We start from the raw sequence: 23,242 nt of genomic DNA on the forward strand, positions 1-23,242 counted from the left end.
GAAGCGGCTGTTGGACTTCTGCGCCGTGTTCAAGCCCGCGATGCCGCGGTCCGTGGTGGTGAGTGAGCGGCGCTGGGACCGGTCCACCTCGGCCCCCTCCTTCTTTCGCCTGCTACTGTTTGCTTGGCTTGTTCTTGAGACCGCGGATGTCTTTAGAGCTAATTTCTCTCTTTCAGCATTGCAGTCTGTGCCTGCTTCTTATATTTTTTGTTTGTTTTCTGAGCCGTGCAGCCATTTCAAAACGAGTTGTTTCTCAACGTGATCTTCTGCTTGTGGCTCCTACACTTGCGTGGGTGACTGGACTGCTTTGTTTGACTTGAACTGTTGTGGTTTGTACCCTTTAGCAAAGGGTAGAAACAAAGTAATGGTCGGTGGTCGATGGTAACGATTGATGTTACAATAAAACGGCGATGATACAGTAAAGCAGTCTCGCAGTAGCTAAAGAAGGCAGTCCTGCATTTGGGTTGTCGTTCTCAAGCACTGCTGCTTGTCTGACCACAGAATAAGCTGGATCAGCGTTTGTACTAGCACTTAAGTAACCTAAAAGGAGAAAGAAATAGTTGAACTGACTGGTCTTGAATGTAGGCGAGTGTTGCAGAAGGGAGCGTTGGGGACCTGCAGCTGAAGCCGAGCCATTGAGATGAATGGCTTGTATTTGTGCCCTGTTAGCCCTCCCTTCCTCTGGCAGGTGTGGTGAAGAGTGCCCCACTTGAGGATGCCTTTGAAAGGTGGCAGTAGCTGCCATGGCACATTCTGTGAAACCAGACTTATATTTGAGAAGTGGCCCCTGTAAAGTCTCGTCAAGCACTGATTTTGGAAAACACCTGTTTTCATGCTGATAAATATGTTCCAGAAATTACTGATCGAAAAATTCAAATGGTTAGGATTGCTTGCAACTTCTGGTATAATATTTTTTCAGTCTTTGTTTTTTAAATTTCATTTGAATACCAGATTTTTCTCATGAAGATACTTTAAGGTTTTTGAGCATTGTCTTGCAAAATATGTCTAAAAATAAAAGAGAAGATTTTGTAAGGCTGTCATATTGCTGGCATAAATGAAATATTTAATGACATGGCTTTGTGTGTGTGTTAATGCCCCAGTGTATCCTGTATGCCTGTAGTATATATTCAAACTTGCCTGATCTGTGACGTTTTTCTAATGTATTTATTTTTTCTTTATCCATTTTTATTTCTTCTCTCTCCATTTTTTTCAATTTAGGGAACAGCTTGCATGTATTTTAAACGCTTTTACCTCAATAACTCAGTGATGGAGTATCATCCTCGGATAATAATGTGAGTTATCAACACTTCTTGAGTTATTCTGCCAAGTGGAACTTTGGAAGTATAATCTTTTATATTTGTGAAGACCTGAAAAAAAAGGAGAAAGGAAATCTGAGAGCTTAAATAGCCATAAAGACAAAGTATGGTCTGTTTCACTTTCCGTTTGGAAAAATTTGTTGTCTTCAGAACATGGTGTTTTGAAGATACAAGTTTTGTGAACAGAACTCTTGATAAAAGAACCGATGCTCCATAAGTCAATTGTTCGCTTTTTTGGTTTTTTTCCCCTCTTCAAGGCTAACGTGTGCATTTTTGGCCTGTAAAGTAGATGAATTTAATGTATCCAGTGCACAGTTCGTTGGTAACCTTCGAGAAAGCCCTCTTGGACAGGAAAAAGCTCTTGAACAAATACTGGAATATGAACTGCTGCTTATTCAGCAACTGAACTTCCATCTCATTGTCCACAATCCATACCGGCCATTTGAGGGATTTCTAATCGATTTGAAGGTAATAAAAAACTGCTTGATGTGCTTCATGCTCTGTGTAGTAAAGTAATACAAGTCTGTCATGTGTTGTGTTAGAAAACTTTATTTCCTTTTGTACCTGTGATCTTAAAAGATCTAATTACTAAAGCGATAAACAAATACCTTAAAGGTGGTTGTTTATTTTTGGTCTTTAAGCTTTTTAGGCTATTTTTGGAAAAAGAGGAAGGCCTGCTACTTTTTAGCTCTGTAAAGTGTTGTTGTTTTGTGTGTTCTGAGCTCACAAACAAGAAGGAGGAGCAGCCACTTACTTTCCTAAATGATTACTTTTTAGACTCGATACCCAGTGCTGGAAAATCCTGAAGTTTTGAGGAAAACAGCTGATGACTTCCTCAGTCGAGTGGCTCTGACAGATGCGTATCTGCTCTTTACTCCCTCACTGATAGCTCTCACTGCCATATTATCTAGTGGTTCAAGAGCAGGAATTAATATGGAAAGGTAGTATTTTCTTTGTATAGATATGATTTGAGTAGTTTATTTGGTTCCTGTATAAAATTATTTTGCTCCAGGCATTCTTAACTAGTAGAATTGTGTATTTACTGATTGTTAGCACTGTTATGTTCTTTAGGTATGTTTCAGAATTGTAGTGGTACTGTTGGTTTCACTTTCAAAAAGCAGGTGATAAATGCGGTTAGTTGGTGTCTGGTTATTATATGCCTTTGGAAGAACAAAAAAAAGAAACCTGATGACTTTGCCTCAGTTAGAACAGTATAGGATTTTCAGACTCATCTTAAAGATTATGGTGAAGAAAGTGGAAATACAGGAGCAACTGAGTTTCTTAAGAATCACTTAAAGAAAAAGTAAGATTTTTAAGGTTCCAGAGTCAACTGAAATGACACTGAACTGACAGCTACTAGGCATGCTGAAACTTAAGTGCTGTATTTGGCTGGTACAACTGTTCATTTTCCACGGAAACAAACTAATGCTAAGGTGCTGTTTTAAATCAGTTCCCACTTTCCTTTCTGTGCCCAAGCCACTGGTGTTTGCACAGGCATTATCAAACACTTCCATACCTTTGCTGAAATGTGTAGTTCGTTTGGTTTGGTTCTCTTAAAGACAAAGCATATGCTTTTCTTCAGAAAAAACAGGTAGTTCCTGTAAGGAGCTGTACCTGGCATGTTATAATCACATGCCTGTGAGCATTTTGAGTGTAACACCTGCATGCAAAATGCAAACACTTATTTTTTAAATAAACTAGTTACTTTTAAACAAACCTCCTCTAAATGAATCTCAGATCTCTCTTGTTCAAAAAGAAAGAGTATTATCTGCAGGGTTCACTGTCTTTTCAAAATTTTATAAAAGCATTCAGGTGCTTACTTTAACTTGAACTTGATCTCCTTCCTTACTAGATCTGTAATTCTCTACTGCTAGTGCAAAAATTCAGAAAAGCGTGTTTGCAAAAATACTAAATATTAAAAGTACTAAAATAATTTGTAGATAGCATGGGAAATGAGGCATCTGAACTTGGTGTGCATGTTCAGGAAGAACTCAAGTCTTTGTGACCTGTCTGCCCTATGCAGTTGTTATAACCTTGTTATTTATTATTTTACTTGAGTTTTTGCTGCTGGATGAGGGAAGCAAGTGCTGGGTCTGTGGACCTGTCAGCAGGTGCACCTGCAGAGGTGGGACAGAACACTGGAGGGTTTTGAAAGCCTGTCGTTCCCATGATGGAAGGGATAAAACTGCTTGGTTGTTGTGAGTCTTGGTGAGGAGCGTTGGGGTTTTACCCAGGCAGTGTGTGCATGTATTAGTGTTCTTACTGAAAGGAAGTTTGAATCTCAGTAGGAAGAAGAAGGGACCCACAGGCTCTTACAAGACAGCATTTAGAAATGGCTTTTAGCTGCCAAAAGAAGCAGGCCTGTCTTGCAAGCTCTGTTGTCTGTTGGTCAGTCTGAAAAACACTCTTCTGTAGTTTTGGCTTGTCCCATAGTCATACTGTGCCATAGTGTGATGTTACCATAGAATCTTAAACGTAATTTGTCTTAGCTCTGTGAGGCTTATTTAGAAATGTTGAATTCTGCAGTGTTGGAACTTCAGTTTCTCACATGGCTGGGGAATACTTTTGTCAAGTTCTTACAGTGACAGATTTGCTTTTTTATCACTTTAAAGCACTTACATAACCGAAGTGTTCTTACTTAGTCTAATCATAAAGCTCTAGCAGATATAAATAATAAATAATACACTTTTTATTAACAGATAGTAACTGCCACAAATAATTATGGCACTTTAAAAATTTATTCTTCTATGTCTCTTTGAAGCTATTTGTCAGAGAGTCTTATGCTGAAAGAGAACAGATCAACCTTATCCAGACTACTAGATGACATGAAATGTAAGTAAACATCGGAAAAGTATGATAAAGAGTATCTAAAGAAGAAAAAATCAAGTTTTTCCAAATAACAAAAGCTTTAGGCAGAAGGGTGTGCTTCAAGTGGTTTTCTTCACCTCAGGGCATGCATAAGGTAAGTAAAACATGGGCAGTGTGGATGGATCATGTGGATGGAAGGGGAGAAAACACTGAGACACAATGAACAAATTAAACAAATGAAAATGAACAAGTGAAATAAATGAAAAGAGAAATGGCCTGCCTGATGCTTTCAGACTAGCACCTGAGTTAAAAGTGAGAAATCTATTTTGGGAACTAGATAATGGTTTTTGTAAGACAGGATTAAATGACTTTTCAAGTCACTGTGTCTTAAAAATTGCTGCTTCAGGCAAAGCCTGCACATTACTGCTACTACCACCAGAGGGTACCTTTGTAAGCTGAATGATTGATAGCTGCACTTATGTTTTGCAGCTATCAACATATTCAAAAGATGCTTAGCTTCACTAGTGTGAGACATATGTATGTGTGTGTGTGTATGTATATATTTTACAAATATCAAGAATACTACCATAGTTTAGCTAATAAGGAATATAGTCTGCTGATTATTACCTTTTTTTAATTAAGTGAAAAGGCGGGGATATGAAATTCCCAGTAAGTAATCAGTTATTTGATGCTTTAGGCTAATCCATGCATTTAAAATGAGAGTGGTAGCATTGAAGCTTCAGTCTTTGGCAAGGCTTACTTGAGTAGTGAATGCACCATACAAGTCATCAGGGTCTACAAATTCTATTTAAATTGAATTTACAGAACTTAAGGTGCCCTTCCCTTTCTCTTCTAACAGATTCAGTCTTCAGGTTTCCATTGCTGAGATCAAAGGGAACACTTGGTCACTTAGTCTTCTCTTCCATTATTCTGGAAGGTAGCTTTAGCCCAAAGGCAGCTCTTCCATAAACATATGATGGTTGGAAGGGAATTTGTGAAGCATTGTAAATGACTTTTACAAAAAGCTGGTCATAGAGAAAAAAATCTTGTTTCTTGAAAGGTAGCTGTAAATGTTACTTGTATTATTAACAAGACAGAAACCAGTCTTTTTTTAAGACAGAGGTACAGTGCTGAATGCAAAAAACCCCTGTGTATTTTGAAGCTTGTTAGCCCAGTAACATGAACTCTACATTATTAGAGTTTACCTTGAGGAAATCCAGAGTGAAGCGATGCTAGTGACTTGTTTCAGTAGAGTTATAATGAGGGAAGAAAGGAAAAACTGTTGGCTCAAGCCTGGCTATGAGGGGTAAGCAGTAGCAGCAGCTATGCTGCTGATAAGCTTGTTGTGGTCTGACCCCAGCTGGACACCAGGTACCCAACCAAAGCCACTCTATCAGTGACCTCCATAGCTGGGCAGGGGAGAAAAAATATAATAAAAAGCTTGGGTGCTGAGATAAGGGCAGGGAGAGGTCACTGACCAGTCACAGTTGTGTGCAAAACAGACACAGCTGGGGAAAATTAATTAACTGCCAGGATAATGAGAAATGAAAACCAAATTTTCAAAGACCTTTCCCCTGCCACTCCCTTTTTCCTGGGCTAGGCTTCACTCCTGAATTCTCTCCCTCCAGCACAGGAGGACTGTAGTCAGCTTGTTTCTGCCACTCCTTCCTCCTCAGGGAGAGGACTCCTTACACTCTTCCCTTGCTCTGGTGTGGTGTCCCTCTGTAGGAGACAGTCATTCATGAACTTATCTAACGTTGGTCCTTCCCATGTGCTGCAGTTCTTCATGAACTGCTCCAGCATGGGACCATGTCATGGGGTGCAGTCCGCTGGAAATGCACTGCTCCAGTGTGGCTACCCCATGGGGTCCAAGTCCTGCCAGCAAACCTCCTCTGTCCATGGGTCTACAGGTCCCTGCCAGAAGCCTGCTGTAGCATGGTATTTCTAGAGGATCACAGCCTCCTTCAGGCACATCCACCTGCTCCAGAGTGGACTCCTCCACAGGCTGCAGGTGGATCTCCATACTGTTGACTTCCATGAGCTGCAGGGGCACAGCTGTCTCACCATAGGCTTATCAGGAGCTTCATCAGCAGGGTAATCCCTTTTGGTGCCTGGAGTACCTCCTCCCCTCCTTCCTCACTGACCCTGCTGCCTGCAGGGCTGTTCTTCTCACATATTCTCATTCCTCTTTCCAGCAGCACTTACTGTTGTACAGGTGGGTTTTCACCCCCTCCCTTAAATCTGTTAGCCCATTGCTGATGGGCTCAGCCTTGGCCAATTGTAGGTACCTCCTGGAGCTGGCTGGCACTGGCTCTGTTGTTCACAGGGGAAGCTTCCAGCATCTTCTGACAGAAGCCACCCCTGTAGCCCCCCCACTACCAACACCTGGCCATGCAGACCCAACCCAACAAGGCAGAGCAGAAATTACTTATGTGCTTAGAGCTGTGTTGTTGCCATTGTAGGCATGAAAAATCTCATCAAGAAATATGAACTGCCAAGGGCTGAAGAGGTTGCTGCTCTGAAACAGAAATTAGAGAAGTGTCATACCTTAGAGCTTGCACTTAATACAAACCCGTAAGTAGATCTTCAATGTGTTAAAATTCTGCTGGTTTTATTGGTATAGGAACATTAATTTTTTATCTATATGAATGATTGAAAATTGAAAACCTCTAAATGTGCACACAATGTTCACATGCTTGCTATGTGAGTGTCTGCTGGGAGCTGAGAACCAAAACTCAACATAGTGCTTTCAGTAATACATAAATACATTCTTTTGTGCTGATTTGCACTGCAGGCTGATTAAAAAAAACTGGAATCCTGGGTGGCTTCTAAGGTCTGGTGACTTGATGTTGTATGCAATGAGAACCTTTAAAACCACGTGATTAAAACAAGAATTGTGTAAAGGGTTAATGTTTTCTTAAGAATTATATGGAGGGCAAAGAACTTGCTGATTTTTCTTTTCTGCCCTTTTCACTTCAGTAGACACTGGACTTGGAGCAAGCTGCTTGTTGAGGCTTTGGTAGTTTTTTTATGTGACAAGTGTGTCCATAATCTAATCTTGTGGTCAAATAGAAAGAGTCTAACTTATAAAAATACCTGAACATTTCACTTCTCATCTGGGTTAGGAAGAAGAGGAAAGGTTATGAAAATGATGAATATGTTGCAAAGAAATCCAAAATGGATGAGGTCAGTAAACCTTTTGTACAGGTACTTGTTTTTCCACTCTTAACTGCCAAGATGAAAGTGACACAGCTACTGAGATAAACTTATGCATCTGTACTACTCTTTTACTTGGTGCTCAAACCAAGTCTTTTTCAACTTTTTTTTTTTTTCAAGTGAGCCATATTTCCTACTAGCCTGTGCTTGCAAGTGTTCTTATATATCTCAGTCTTTTGTGGGGAGAGGGAAGAACACGCAGGCCATCCTTTCTGCTGTTTCTTGTGCTCTGAAAATTTTTAGTTACTTTATTTGGCTTCTTGCTCAAAGCAGAAGTCAGATGCTAGACTAAATTTCTACATCAGCCACTTTGCCAGCAAGGCTTGCATGAATTACAGTTTGGTAGCTACTACTTTGGGTTATAAGACCAAGTGTAAAAAAGGTGGAGATAAACTGATGAGGGTGACTCAGCAAATGAAAACAGAATTAAGGTAGTCCTTCACATCTGATCTGACCACGTTCCAGAGGTTTTGTTTGTAACGTGGACTGGAAATTGTAGAGAGTCCATTCTGGAAGTTGTGAAGAACCGTGTTTAACTGGACTCCTTGTTACTAAAGACACTACATCCTGACAGTCAAAGGTACTCTGAGTATGACATTTAGAAAAATGTGCTAAAGGCTGAAGAGGGTTGTCTGCCAAAATCTGAGGATAAAATGCAAAATTTGTGTCTTTCTATAATTCAAGGAGTCTTGCTATTATAGGTTATCATAGTAGGTTGATGCTACAGTGTCAAACTAGAATCTAAAAAATTATTTAAACAAGATTATAATAAAACCAGCATTGAAGGTATGTTCTAAGAAAATGTGGAACCTTGAACATATTTTATAACTATGCCATAAAACCTTTGACTAGTGTTTACTCCAAATGCCAGTCTTAAAAAACATATTGAAACAGGCAACTCCGTTTTGCCAGGCACTGGCAAAACTTTTCACTTTCTGACAGAGTGACATAGAGAACAGCTCTAAACGAGCTCTGGAGATTTCACTGGTTCCCTGCCCCAGTTTAATTTGAATTAAATATGCTCTAAGATTTGAGGCATTTTTGACTTTTGGAGCTTGTTATTAATTCATAATTTTTTTTCCAAAGGAGTAACCTGATTGGATAAATTCACATAGCCTACAGCATTTCATGATAGGCTCTTATGCAGTTCCAACAGGTCCTAAACTCAGGACTTTTCATTACTGACATATCTGAACTACCAAGGGTTTGTACTTGTGTAGTTTCAGTTCTGAGTAATTGTCACATGCAAGAGCAGATCTGAGCTGGCCAGGACCTAAAAGAGAAAATGTGCTTAACTTTTTGAAAGCATATAGTGGGTGCAAACTGCTCAGACGTCGAGGCTTCATTAATCCTGTCGTTAGACTGTAGTATACAGGTGCACAGTCAGTTTTAATCTACTTCTAGACATTGTTTCAAATGATTTATTTGCAGCTGGAGGTTAGTATCAGTAGGAAGGCCAGAACTGGTATGGAGGGCTCATCAGATTGAAAGATAGAGGAAACTGAGGTAGTGGTTAAGCACAGGTGACTCAGCTTCCAAGGTGATGAGGCCATAAAACAAGATACTAGTAAGAGGTTGCAGTATGAGCTGTGGTGGTGATCTCTACATAGCTGTAAGAAGGATGAGCTAAACCTCAGACTGGTGCTCCATGACTGTCTCCATGTAAGAGTAGGTATGGATAACTAGCTTTAAGTTTATAGGCCTGACTTGCCACAACTTATATTTTTTAGTCTTTCCTCTGTTCATGGAATCCTTCTGTGAGTTCTTAAATTCTGACCATAAAGAACACACAGGACACTACATGCACACATTGCTCAAGGTGTTGTGTTTTTCCCTTCCATTAGGAAGAGTGGACTGATGATGACCTTGTGGATTCTGCATTACCTTAAAGGAAGATGGACTCCTACCCCTCCAGGAATGAATTTGGTGCCAGGTGTGACCCTACCTGCCACAGGTTCTTTATATTCTGTGTCATACAGTTTTTATGCTTTCAGTGTTTATCTTGGCAAAAAAGCCTGTTACTTTGTTAAAATAAAATTAGTTGTGGTTCCTTTAAACCCTCATCCATGAAAGGTCAAGTATTAGCAAGAAATACTTGCTTTTAGAAATCTGGCACTCATTTGTGGTTCGGGAACAGTTTGCTGTGTGTGAAGTGTAGTGTTAGAGCATGGCAGCCACTAATTTGGTTCATTTTCATATACCCCATTGAAACATAAACAGTTCTACAATACACACACTTATATACAGCTTTGGGCATTGTCCAGTTTCATTTTCTTTGCTGCATTTTGTATGTAACAGGTAGATTAACCAGGCATCTCTCTGCTCAACAATTTTTTTTTACCATGTTGTACTGCCTACAGCCAGCCACCTCAATCCACAAAATAATCCATTTTATAAACTCTGTTAAGATCTAAATACGGCAGAATGAGAGATTGTTAATTACTTACTCCTCTCAGATGCAGTTTAATACAGACTTCACAGGGTTATGGGACAATCTAAAAAAAGACTTCTGTGGTACCAAGGTCTTGCAAACAGGAGTGTTGTCACTATGGAGAGCATCATCTATGCCTGCTGAGTGCAGTACTTGCAACACTTGGGAGCTCTCAGCTGTAGCACTGGACTCATTTCAAGGAAGCAGTTCAGCTGGACACCAGGGTCAGCACAGCAGAGCCACTATAATACTACAGCAAAGACCTAAAAGTAAAGTCGCTGATTTCATGTGACAGTGAATTGAAAAAGCAGTTCTGATAGACAGGAGAAGCAGCAGTGTAGGTGTTCCAGTGGTGTATCAACAACGTTCATGTAATAAAATTATTTGATTATCTCAGTCTTGTAATCGAATCTCAGCATCCCGTTATGCCCTATTATTAGACCACTGTCTAGAAAAGTAGCACATGGTGATGTGCTGCAGTGCCCTCTGAATCAACAGCATATTTTACTTTTCATTTTTTTAAACACTTTGTGGCAGTGCCATGGGCAAAGACACCTTCCACTAGATCAGGCTGCTCCCAGCCCCATCCAGCTTGGCCTTGAAGGCTTCCAGGAGGAGGGTATCCCCAGCTTCCCTGGCACTGTGCCCGTGCATCACCACACTCAGAGGGAAGAATTTCTTCTTATTAAATCTCAACCCACCTAGGATGTTTTAACATCTACTTTCTCACCTTGTCATGTACAAATTAAGGCGTATGGACAAGGTAATGCTGTTTTGAGGATTTATGCTGAAAAAGTGACAGTGTGAACATTTTAAAGTACACCACATGTAGAGACACTAAAAAATTTCCACAGCAGCCAAAGTTAGCAAGTTTCCATACAGTTGATACGCAGCTTGATTTATTTTAAAAACTCATTTTTCACTTATAAAAATAATATTTATGCTAGACTTACAGTACACAAAAGACCAAACAATACCTATTTTATAAAATGGTTTAATGAATGCATGCATGTCTGATACAATGATCAATAAATTTACTGAATTCAAATTATTTACTGTTGTAAACATTTTACAAAAGCATTGTGATTTATCCGGATATACAGTTCTTGATGGAAGAACTATTCAGACTGAATCAGTGGCACATCAAAAAAATAAAGCTGACAAGACCCATTCTGCATATTCTCTTTCCACATAATTCCAGCGAGAGAAACAGTATGGTATAAAAAGTGTACAGTAAAGATTGTTCCTACCATAACATCAGATTCTGAAAACTGTAAATACAAGTTAAAAGTGGTTGAAACAGTCAAAAGTCATAATTATTGTCACCACTCAGAAATTACAGTAAGAAATGTTATCCAGTTATTGGTGGTTGTCAGAATGACACATTTCTTCTCATGTCAGTTGATAGTTGTTTTCCAACCAGACAGCAAAAACTTTGGCAATCAGAGGTGCTGAAAATAATTTTCAAAGTCCAAGACACAGTCACAGCATTTTCACTGCGGAGGGTGAACTCTACACCAAGGCTCAGAGGTTGTGAAAACTGTTTCCAAGTGGAAAAAAAAAGTGCAAATGTCCTGCACAGATAGCTTAAAAAAGCTGCTGGTACAATTATTCACCAGCAGGATCTTTGTTTTCTTTTTGCATAGTTCACACATCACTGGGAACGTGACAGGGTGTGCTGTTTTTGGCAAGAGCAAGAAGAAAGTGGTACTGGTCGGAGTTGCCATGTCAGGCATGCTGGATCCATGCAGAATGTAGGTAGAGGGCTGCTACCTGATGTTGTTAGACACTGAATACTGATTTTGTTTTTGTTGTAGCAGTTCAGTAATGGCCAAAAGCTTCTTAAGAACATGCTGTAGAGAGAGAGTCAGTAAACCACACATTAGCTATTGGAAACAGAACTGTCCTCCCTGAGCAGCATTTTCAGCATCTGCCCCATCAGACCTGTGAGTAGGTAGTTTAAATATATTAAAAATAATTTAAAAAAAGGGAGGCAGAGAAAGCATACAGGTGTTTGCCAAGTTTACAGCTGTACAAGTGTACTGGCAAACTAGTGAGGATAAATGAGGTATTAAAAGAAAGCTAATTTAGTTCTCAACTGAAAAAAACCCAAGATCTGAAAACCAATGACCCAGAGAGCCTGTTGGGATATAGTAATTTTTTGTGTTTAAGGCCAGAAACTAAAACTTCCTCTGAAAACTCAAAAAAATACCCCAATCTGGTTTTGCTGCATGAAGAAACAAAACTATGGACTAAGTATTTATCTTCACAGTTAATAACCTCCTGCCAGTATTTTAAAATGTTTATCAGTCACACTGCTACAGAAATACTACAAAAGAATCCCAGTACTGAGGAGTAACTCTGGACATGCCACCTGTACCTGTGATGTGGTTACTAACCCTGCCTGGTGTTACCTTACCTGCATCACACCTCGCTCATTGCTGAGCGTCCGGAGCTCATCCGAGTGTGCCACGCAGATCTCGTGCAGGGCTGCCAGATCCCGGGACAGGTCAGTCCGAGAGTGCTCTGTAGTGTCTGGGAGCTCAGGAACATTCTTCAACAGAACAAAACACAGATTTAGGATGCCAAGACCAATTTTGGTCTTTCCAGCTAAACCTCCAGTCCATCTTTCTTGTTGTGTATTATAGAGTGCTGGGCAATCACCAACCATATGAAGTTCAACAAGGGGAAGTGCTGGATTCTGCACCTGGGATGGGGCAGCCATGGATGTAGGTAAAGAACAGGGAATGAGATGCAGGAAAGCAATGCCATGGAAAGGGACCTGAGGGTCCTGGTCGATGACAAGTTGCATATGAGTCAGCAGTGCCCTGGCAGCCAGGAGCCAACTGTGTCCTGGGGGGCATCAGGCACAACATTCCCAGCTGGGTGAGGGAGGGGATTGTTCTGCTCTGCTCTGCATTGGGGCAGCCTCACCTTGAATATTGTGGCAGTTTTGGGTACCTCAATACAGGAAAGATATTAGAAAGGTATTAGAGAGTGTCCAGAGGAGGGGACCGAAGATGGTGAAGGGCCTTGAGGGGAAGCTGTATGAGGAGGGGCTGAGGTCACTTGGTCTGTTCAGCCTGGAGAAGAGGAGACTGAGGGGAGACCTGACTGCAGTTACAGCTTCCTCGTGAGTGGAACAGGAGGGGGCAGGCACTGATCTCTTCTCTGTGGTGACCAGTGACAGGACCTGAGGGAATGGTCTGAAGTTGTGTCAGGAGGTTTAGGTTGGATAGTAGAAGCGGTTCTTCACCCAGAGCGGTGAACTACAATATACAGAATGCATGCAGTGACACTTTTGGCAATGCTAACCAAGATTCGACCTAGTAATTTTTAAACCAAAAATTAAATTTCCATCTCTGGTCAAAACCATGTGACAAATTAGACATAAAAATTTTTGTTTTAAAACATGTTTTTAAAGGTTTGTATTGCTGGCCAAAATTTCTAGTCTCATGGCTATAAAATCTATTTTGAGCTTCTCACATTTACAGAGGCACTAAATTAATAAAGTCTAGGAAGATATTTGATGGTTTTAATTCCATGTAACAGACAAGCAATCTGTAGTCTCTAAACGTGCATTAAAAAATGTATTCAGTTATAAGCATTCAAAATTAATGCACTTTTGAGCTATTTAATAAGAAGTGTAAAGAATTTTAATTTATAATGCTGCTATGTAACTTCAATAAATATTTTTTTAACCACTTACCCCAAGTTCATCCAAGAACATGATCATGCGATGTTTGTTGCTCTTGATGAATGGATTTACCCCTTCCATATATGGCTCCTGGTAATTTTAAAGAGCATTCATTAACAAAGTAATGCCAAGATAATTGTCACATCTGAAGGGAACACAGCGCAGTCAGGCACATGACACTGCAAAACAAGTATGTAAACTGGAATAATGTTATCTTTTTTCAAGAGAATTTCTAATGTCTGGTGTGCAACCAGACAAAAGAATACAGAATTCAGTATTTTCTTGTATCCAGAAGATTGAGAATCTCTGATTCAGAATTTTTCTTACACATGGATACCAATATGAATTTGCATTAAGATGAGTGTCTCTCAATACCTGGCTGCAATGAACAGATGCTCTACTTTCAGAGGCATGATCAGGAATAAGTGTCCCCCTTGTTTTTTTTTTTTTCATTAACTCTTACATTCCAAGTTCTGTGTGTCAGAGAAATAACTGTAATGCCAGCCTGCGGTCATGTTAATTATGCGTACATCAACAAATTTCTTTTTAGCAATGTTTCAGCCTGGGAACTGAGATAGACCAGTTAATGCTGGCATTCTCTTAGTCTTATAATTGATACCTTATTGAAAGCTTGGGCTTTTTAGTGCAATATGTACACTTGACTTACACCATTAATTATGTCTAGCAGTGTGACAGTGAATACAGATAGAGTTTGAGGTGCTCTTCCACAGAAAACACCAAACTAAGGAGTGATAAATCCAAGGTCAAAGTGGGGTAAGAGAAAAAGTCAGAGGTTCAGCATGAGAAAATAGCAACAGATTTTTGCATGCATTACACAAGTACATGTAAAAAATGTACTGGAAACACAGTTCCACATTGTCCTCTTTGTGTAAAATTATACTCACCTTAGCTCCAAATTCAACGAGATTTGCTAAATTCTGCACAGACTTGGCGACCAGCGTCAGTGTTCTTGCAGCAGTGGGGGAAGGAGAATCTGGCAGGATTGCAAAATAGAGAGTTACTGGCCATTCATTTAAAATTAATAGCAGTCACATATTAAAAGAGTTCTTTTCCCATTCATATTTTTAATGATGTATCTTTATATAAATATAAAGTAATTTTAATAGTATAACATCATGTGAAAGATGTCACTTGATGAAATAAAACAGGTTGCTTTAATGATGTCCAAAAAAAACTTGTTAATCTGACTTTTTACACCTCCAGTAACGGTGCAACCCAAATTAGGAGGTACCTAACTTGCAAACTACTCGAAGATAATAAAATGCTAAAGAAAGGATCCAGGCTGTGTTTCTCAAATGCTTTCTCCAAAGCATGTACAGAAACTATTACTGTGTGAGAGAAAGAAAGAAACTCTGTTCAACCCAGTTCTTCTCATTTAATACAGCTTAAAGACTGATGATAGAAAACATGCTACATTGTCTTAAAAACTGTCTATGAATAAAGAAAACAAGCTTTTCTGAACCAGATTTTTTATTTCCTCCTATTTTTCACCCTTTCTGAATGCTGCCCCACTCTCTCTCATCTTTAAGATTCTGTATTTGAGATTTTACTATATTTAATGAGTCAAAAGACCTCTCCAATGGCTGGAAGCTGTGTAGGCAGGACATTCAAACAAGTTGTTCGAGAATGATTTTCTAGGTCCACAAATGTATTCCAAGCTCTGCAGGAACATATGAACTTTATAAATCTTGCTCATTTCAGAGACACCATTGAATTCAGCCATTAACTTTGGCACTGCACTGTATTGAAAGCGACATCTGAAGATCCCAAAATTCCATTTTTTACATTGCTAAATACATTAAGCAATGCTAGACTTTAATTCAAAATGTTATTATTAAATATCAACAATGCATGTTTCTCTGGACTTTAAAATTACATTGGAGATAACTACAATCACATTGGAGATAACTACAATCAAACCTTTAAGGGAGAAAAGCATACGCTGGCTGTCTTAAGGAGAAGTGAGCCAAGTGACATGGATAACATGACTTTGAACACAGTATTTGAAGAAACTTCATATTTTGCTGCATTAGACATTACAAGCAATTTCATGCCTCCTGCTGTATAAAGTATAGATTCAATCTGAAGCATTTAGTCACCTGAGATGATATTAAACATCCTTGGGTTCAGGATAGCAGGACAAATCAATCGAAGAAAAACAAAGCCACTGAAATGGAAAGAAAATTGCATTTTGTTCCATAGCATTAGAGAATTAATGTAAAATTGGGTAGTCTTCAAGGATTTAAGTTAACATGGAATCTTGCTGAGACAAACACCAAGCAACCAGAATGTGCTCTGTGAAAATATTAACAAATTAAGATCATCATGCTATGATTCTATGAACTACAAAGCTGAAAGAATAGGCACTCAGATTTCAAGTGAACTGTTGAAATCATGTGGGAACTTAATTGTGAAGTGATAATGAAGCCAATCCCAAAACATGCTGGCTTCAAAAAGGAGGAGCCCCTAGTCTCTGACCTACCAAAAGTTCTCCATTATCTGCTACTGGGTGTCATCCATCCCACAGCCACTCACTCCCCCAAGCCATCCTAACGAGGAGTGCAGGAGCGGGTGGGCAAAGGGAACATATCTTTTGGCACAACACAGCCTTAGGTCAGCTTAGGCTGGTTCATATCCTGATGGCAATACACTCCAGTAGAAAAATAATAAGGGATATGCTACTTTCCTCCATGAAATAATTGCTGCCATCTAGAAAGCTGGAAAAAAAAATGTACTCTGTTTTAACTGCAGAACTAGTTCAGTTTGTTTTGCTGAAGCCAGAATAGCCTTCAGCAGCATAAGAAAAAACTAACTTTCTGCTAATACAAAAGTGAAAACCATCCACTCAAGTTAACCTCAGCTCCAGCTAACTGCAGTACAATGAAGTGACATACAAGCCAACTGAGTAAATCTGTAATATCCGTAACTTTGTCCTTGGGCACCACCAGCAGGCTGGTTTTCACTACAGCAATACCAGAGCCTGACCACTTCCTGACAAAGGAGGAACTGGACCTTACACTACCTTGCCTGTTGATAAGTACACAGTGATGGAAATGCCCTCATTACTTGAAAATGACAAACACGGTAGTGAGGTTAATGTATCTTCCATATGTCCAAGACACCTAGTATATTCTGTTATAGATGTTCTTTTACATCTATAAGAAACACAAACTAAGGGCTGGTAAGAAAACAGTTCCTGGCCATAAGTTAAGCTAAAGTATTTTCTGTGGTGTGAATTTAAAGCTATGAAGAAGTAATTAATTTTGAAGCCATGGCATATACATCAATCCCTCTTTTAAAGTGCCCAAAGTTGAGGGCCAATGAGGTACAAATCTAGCAGAGACTCTGCTGATAGGGAAGACCTGATAATTCTTACCTTGGTCAACCTGCCTAAATGAAGAATGAGCAAATATCTACATGGGGGTTTAATGACCAGAAATGGCAGCACCTTCTCACTGATACAGTAGGGAAGATACCAAGACATCAAAAAACTGTCCAGCTACCTCTGAATATTTAATCATTCTTAAACAAAAAGTAGTGCAATAAAAGATAACAGGATCACTGAAGGCTGTGAAACTTTGTACTCTAGAGAGAAATCTCTAGTATCCACTTGTGAAAACAGAACACCACAAAAGCAAGCAATCCAGTATTTTTAGCATCCAGAGGAGGGCTTTGGGCAAACCCTGCATGTGAGCTGTGTATCCACTAAAGAAAGACACATGGTCCTCTTTGTTGCTGGGGACGAACACAAAGAGATACGGAATTCACTGCTGACCTTTACAGCCTTCCAGCAGAGGTCAGACCCTCAAAATAAGAAGGGCTCTCACAGTAAGAGCAGTCTCCATTTGAAGGCAATGCCCCTTAGCAGTATGGAATACAAAATGATAAAAATACAAGCCAAAGACAAATCCTCTGAAACATCCCTCCAGGGGAGATAAACCTCTGCCAATAATTTAACTGCCTGACACTAGCAAAGATTTTTGTTTGATCTGCCCTGGCAATGAACAGAGAAGAACTTGTGTGTTGCATTGGTTTAATAACGCGGATTGGAGTTTTGATGCTGGTGTGAGTTCAGAAGAGCCAGGTTCAGTAACCTCCTGAAACATTATTGGAGGAGCTCTGGAATGTTTCAACATGACTGGACAGGAGCACCACAAATTCAAAGTTAAAACCATTAAGTCCAGCTATACTGACCTCTACACTACATCATTTTATTCTGACAAGCCTCTAAGAACATGACTAAGAATCTAGCAAGCTCATAATCCTTAACTGGGACATTGTGCCTCAGTATCTTTTATGTGCAGGCATGCATAATTTTGTCACTGAAAGAAACACAGATAAGTACACTGCAGTATGTCTTTAACATTGCTTATTTTCAGAATAAAGTTGACAAGTAACTTACCTAACAACTCTGGTTCTCATGGTGGTATTAGCTGGCCACTTGTTTTGAACAGACTTCTGTAGGCACCCATAAATATACCTCAATGTCCTGTAGAAGTAGTAGGTAATTACTCAAATTACCTCAAATTACTCAAAATCAAACTTACAGAATCAAAAATGCTGGTGAGAAAGGACCTAGAGCAACTTCCTACTTCATGCAGAACTATTACCAACTTTACATTACTAACTTAGATATAAGCTTTAAGTTACCTTTACCTAAGAGTTAATTTATAAGTTAACAAATTTATACATTTTCTAAAGTTTATATTAAAAAGTAAATTTATAAATTACAGGCAAAACACATTGTATATGCCATTCAATGACCATTCAGATGTGCTTTAAATGTTTTATAATTAATTATCTGTTTCCTGTTCCTGTCTTTTTAAAGAAAAGACAATTTTGATGCTTTAATTTTTTTTCTCTTAACTAAATAACCATTCTTTCCATAAATGAGGGATAGTGTTTAGAAGTTAAGCAACCACTGCAATAGCCCTCTCCCATTAAAAGAAATACAACAATTTGTGGCGTATTTCAGAAAATATTGAGTGCTGCACCATACATTTAAAAGCAGTGCACCTTTCAATGCTAACTTTGCCAGCAGTAACACAAAACTTCCGTGCTATGCTGACGTCTCAAAATTAAGGATTTTTTATACCTTAAAAGCTAACAACACACTGGAAGAAAAACCCTGTGTAGTGTTTCACTTTTTGTGAAAATATGAGATTGATTACTTTTATTATTCTTGTTTTTCCCTGACCTCTTGGGTCTAGTAGCTTTTCCTTAAAAGATAAGCAAGTGTGAAAGAGACTTTTGTAAAAAGCACTGCTGGAAGTGTTATTTTTTCCCCCCCATCTATATTCCTGTGTATCCATACAGCAATCCTAATATAAATCAGTAAGAACATCATTTTAATGTGCAATGTAATTCACAGAAACAGGAATTTTCAAGTATAAATCTGAACAGAAAAGTGCACACTTACGGGGGCAATATCTCTGCAGCCATGAAAATTTTCTCCACCAGTTCTGAAAGTATACTGAGTAGATGTGCCAAATTAGTGTTTACATCTTCATTTTTTTCCAACTTTGAGGGATTTAACTAAAACAAAGAGAAAAAGATTAGGTTTCTTCTCCTAAAGAGAACTACTAAATAGTTTCATAATATTATGCACTGAATACTACTTCAAAGTAAATTAAGTATTTGCTGCTATACACATCTCTTATAGAACTCACTAGCCTGTTTCAATGACTGGTCAGGAAATGTGAAGAAGCAAAAGTTTTAAGTTCTAATACACATATCTGACTTTTAACAGCTCAGATATTCAGCACTATCCATCTGTGTGACCTTTTTGTCTCTCTCAATCCAAATTTCTGATGACTACCATCCTTTCCACAATGAAGCTGAAGTGAAACACAGAAGTTAGGAGAGCCATTTTCAAAAGGGTTTCAGGATAAATAACCATTATTTAATATCAGGAACTTTTCAATTAAAAGTTCTACTATGAATATTGTTCGAAGCCAAAATCCAGGGGAAAAAATGTCTTAATGAATTCAGTTCCTACATTTCTAATGTAAACAAACTTTAGTTCTGAGAGATAAATAACTGTTTCTAAAACTAATATTTAATGTTAACAACCAGCAGATAATTGTGTCAACAAACCAAGATGTTTACAAACAGTTCAAGGTATCACCTCACAAGACTGCTTGCTCTCCATTATCTTTAATATGGAGTCTTTCAGTGCGTGATGAACAAAACTCGTTGCTGTGGCTTTCATATACTGCTCCATAAGTGTGCTTGCTAAAGTGGTGGCACGGAACAAGGTAGTAGCTTCATCTGAAAAAAGAGACAGGAAAGAGAAAAGTTAAGAAAAGGAGGTAACAAAATGAGAGGAAAAACGTGTTAGCTATTCAACGTAAATTGTAACTAAAGGAGGAGAAAAAAGAATGATACTGGAGCCCTTCCTTCCCCACCTGCCCAGAATTCCAGTAAACTTTAGTGTGATTTAGTGCAGTACCTTCCATGCTTATCTCCCTGTCATTTAGTGTTCGTAATAACAGGGACTCAAGCTTTTCGTGAAGAAAAATCTTCAATAAAATGCCAGCCAACAGTGTTCTGTCCTGTCCGCAAACATGTGATAAGGCATAGACTACATGAAGTTCTTTCTGGAGTATAAGCTGAAAGAAAAAAAAAAATTAAAATATTCAGAAGCTTCTCCTAACATATAACAGCTTTGGAAAAAAATTATATCGTATATATGTGTGTTACTGTAAATAATATTTAATTATGTCAACCAGTGTTACTGAGATCCATCTCTACCAACAAACTAAGTGAGCTTTGACAGATAAGCCAAGGAAAGTTAAACGAATTCATACCTCTTTAAATTCACTGTATTCCTCTTCTGGCATGATCTTCTCCATGGAATATCGTGCTCGAACACGCAAAGATCCTGGCTCAATACCCTTTAATGGTACATGGGAACTGAGTTGAAACCACTCATCTGTTGCATGTCCTTTTTGTAATCGGCTTAATTGGCAACGCATAAACACTTAAGAAAAAAAAGCATCGTTCAAGTACATTATTTCCACCAAAACAGTGTTACTATTGAATAAAAAGCCCGTTTTATTTTCAGCACGTCGTCTTATTTCAGTAAAAAAATATTAGTAAGAGTAAACAAGTTTGCTATTGATATATTAACAGATTCGCTTCAGGGGCTTAACAGAGTCCTGTAAATTGAAGAAACAAGGCAATCTGTAGAGAATGTATAAATTCAAAAATGTCACATGACTATTGAAATGGCTTCCCTTGTAACACCCAAGTAAGTAGGTAAAAAAGTGCTACCCTGCAAATCCAGGTAGCAGCCTGAAAATAAAAATAGGTGATGTCTAGAATTGACTATTCCCTTTCCAGCATCTGGCTGACACCACCATCAGGTCTGCTCCTCCATCACTTTATTACTTCTTACTGTTTATTATTACAGTGTTGTATGGCCTTCCCAAACCCTTACATATCTATTTCCTATATACTAACTCCCAGGCTAAGTAACACTTTATGCATATTACATAAAAAATTGGTCTCGAGCACTTGCTGCCTGATAATGAAAGTCAGCTCCAGAATGGCCAAATCAGTAATTGGCCTCTCAGTGGTGTTGGTAACTTGAAATTGCCAAGCAAGTGTCCTAGTTCGAACAGCTGGGACTGATTCATCACTGGATGGGTGAGCCCAAAACTGTGTATTCTACAGCCTTCCATGCCATTTTCCCATTTTCCCAGAAACTGTTGTCAGTAGAGGCCTGCGAGGTGAGGGGGGGGATGTTCCTGAGCAGGGAGTGATAACAATGAGCAGGCGGACCGAGCTGCCAGGATTAAAGTCTCTCAGGTAGATCTGGATTGGCAGCACAAAGGAGAATTATTTCTGGCTCGATGGGCCCATGACGCCTCCGGTCACCAGGGGAGAGATGCAACATACAGATGGGCTCGTGACCGAGGGGTGGACTTAACCAAGGACATTGTCTCACAGGTCATCCATGACTGTGAGACATGTCCTGCCATCAAGCAGGCCAAGCGGGTGAAGCCTCTATGGTATGGTGGACGGTGGTCAAAGTACAGGTATGGGGAAGCCTGGCAAGTTGACTACATCACGCTCCCCAAAACCCGCCAAGGCAAGCACTACGTACTGACCATGGTAGAAGGAAGCACTGGATGGTTGGAGACATACCCCGTGCCTCATGCCACTGCCCGGAATACCATCCTGGGCCTTGAAAAACAAGTCCTGTGGCGACACGGCACCCCGGAGAGAATTGAGTCTGATAATGGGACCCATTTCAAGAATGGCCTCGTAGACACCTGGGCCAAAGAGCACGGCATTGAGTGGGTGTATCATATCCCCTACCATGCACCAGCTGCTGGAAAAGTTGAGCGGTGCAACGGACTGCTGAAAACCACCCTGAAGGCACTGTGTGGGGAGACTCTCAAACACTGGGAGCTGCATTTAGCAAAGGCCACCTGGTTGGTCAACACCCGAGGCTCCATCAATCGAGCTGGCCCTGCCCAATCAGAACTTTTGCATACTGTAGATGGAGATAAAGTCCCTGTGGTACATATGAGAGGAATGTTAGGGAAGACTGTTTGGATTAGTCCCACCTCAAGCAAAGGCAAACCCATCCGAGGGATTGTTTTTGCTCAAGGACCTGGTTCCACCTGGTGGGTAATGCAAAAAGATGGGGAGACACATTGTGTACCATAAGGAGGGGACCTAATTTTGAGTGAGAATGGTCTGTAATGTTTCATTGTATGTATATATATATAGATAGATAGATAGATAGATAGATAGATAGATATATAAAAAAGTGTATATAGTTTTAAGGAGACATAGTTTTTAAAGGGGTTAATTTGGGCATGACATGGACGGCATAGAATAAGGGGTAGATAATGTCCTAGTTAGAACAGCTGGGACCGATTCATCACTGGATGGGTGTAGCCCAAAACTGTGTATTCTATAGCCTTCCATGCCATTTTCCCAGAAACTGTTGTCAGTAGAGGCCTGCGAAGTGGGGGGGATGTTCCTGAGCACCCTCATACCCTTTTATGGACTGAGCAGCCTCATACCCTTTTATGGAATTCCCCACTCTGAGGGAAGGACTGACCATTCCTGCCTGAACTGGAGAATATATAAACTTGGAGTTTCGGAACCTTTTTACCACTCGTGGGATCCAGAGGAAGACTGCAGCTCACCGCTCTCAACCAGACTGCAGCTCACCAACCTCAACTGGACTGCAATCACCACTTTTGACCAGATTGCAACAGCTCTCCCACCAGCAGGCTTTTCCCCTCTCCCTTTACTTTGGACTTGGGGGGGGAGGGCAAGGAACACCACTTTGTTCATGCCCCAGGGTGCTGGGTTATACATTTGGGTTTTGTGGGTTAAAACCAATTGCTTGTCTGTATAATTGTACTTATTGTATTATTTTACTAAAGTGTTATTCTGACTTATAATCTCTCTTTTGAGTTGAGTGCATTTCCCCTGCTGGTTAACTTTTAAACCAGTACAGCAAGATACAGCAGCTGGGAGCACGGGCTCACCTGGAGCAGGTACATGTGTTCCTAAATGGAAGTTCTTTTTTTCACAGAGAAAGGGCCCAGGTACTTTCACAGGCAACACTGTGCTTGTGAAACACCCATCATCCTCCAAGAGGAACCCACAGTTAGTTTCACTAATAGTTTAGCCTGTTAGTCTGCATCTCTCAAGTAAACATTGTCTCTTTCCATGACTCTCAATGAGATCTGCTTTTAATTTCCTCACATGAAAAACAAACAAAAA

General features: G+C 39.7%; 2 protein-coding genes across 2 annotated transcripts in view; one reads left to right on the forward strand and one right to left on the reverse strand.

Annotated features, from left to right (window-relative positions):
* The first annotated feature begins 6 nt into the window (after positions 1-6).
* Positions 7-9,397, forward strand: CCNH (cyclin H). Its single transcript, XM_018072837.2, has 8 exons — positions 7-58; positions 1,219-1,292; positions 1,574-1,784; positions 2,094-2,257; positions 4,078-4,148; positions 6,587-6,698; positions 7,250-7,310; positions 9,185-9,397. The coding sequence occupies exons 1-8, from the start codon at positions 41-43 to the stop codon at positions 9,227-9,229; spliced, it is 756 nt and encodes a 251-aa protein (XP_017928326.1). The 5' UTR covers positions 7-40; the 3' UTR covers positions 9,230-9,397.
* A 1,237-nt stretch (positions 9,398-10,634) lies between these two features.
* RASA1 (RAS p21 protein activator 1) overlaps positions 10,635-23,242 on the reverse strand; it is a 53,342-nt gene continuing 40,734 nt past the window's right edge. Inside the window, 10 exon segments of the mRNA XM_029959942.1 lie at positions 10,635-11,624; positions 12,191-12,325; positions 13,481-13,558; positions 14,374-14,462; positions 15,589-15,656; positions 17,892-17,978; positions 18,909-19,024; positions 19,617-19,759; positions 19,941-20,100; positions 20,299-20,471. Coding sequence (XP_029815802.1) covers positions 11,541-11,624; positions 12,191-12,325; positions 13,481-13,558; positions 14,374-14,462; positions 15,589-15,656; positions 17,892-17,978; positions 18,909-19,024; positions 19,617-19,759; positions 19,941-20,100; positions 20,299-20,471 — 1,133 coding nt within the window. The 3' untranslated portion in view covers positions 10,635-11,540.

Source organism: Manacus vitellinus, unplaced genomic scaffold (assembly GCF_001715985.3).
Source record: "Manacus vitellinus isolate BGI_N305 unplaced genomic scaffold, ASM171598v3 scaffold_23_pilon, whole genome shotgun sequence".
Classification (NCBI taxonomy): domain Eukaryota; kingdom Metazoa; phylum Chordata; class Aves; order Passeriformes; family Pipridae; genus Manacus; species Manacus vitellinus.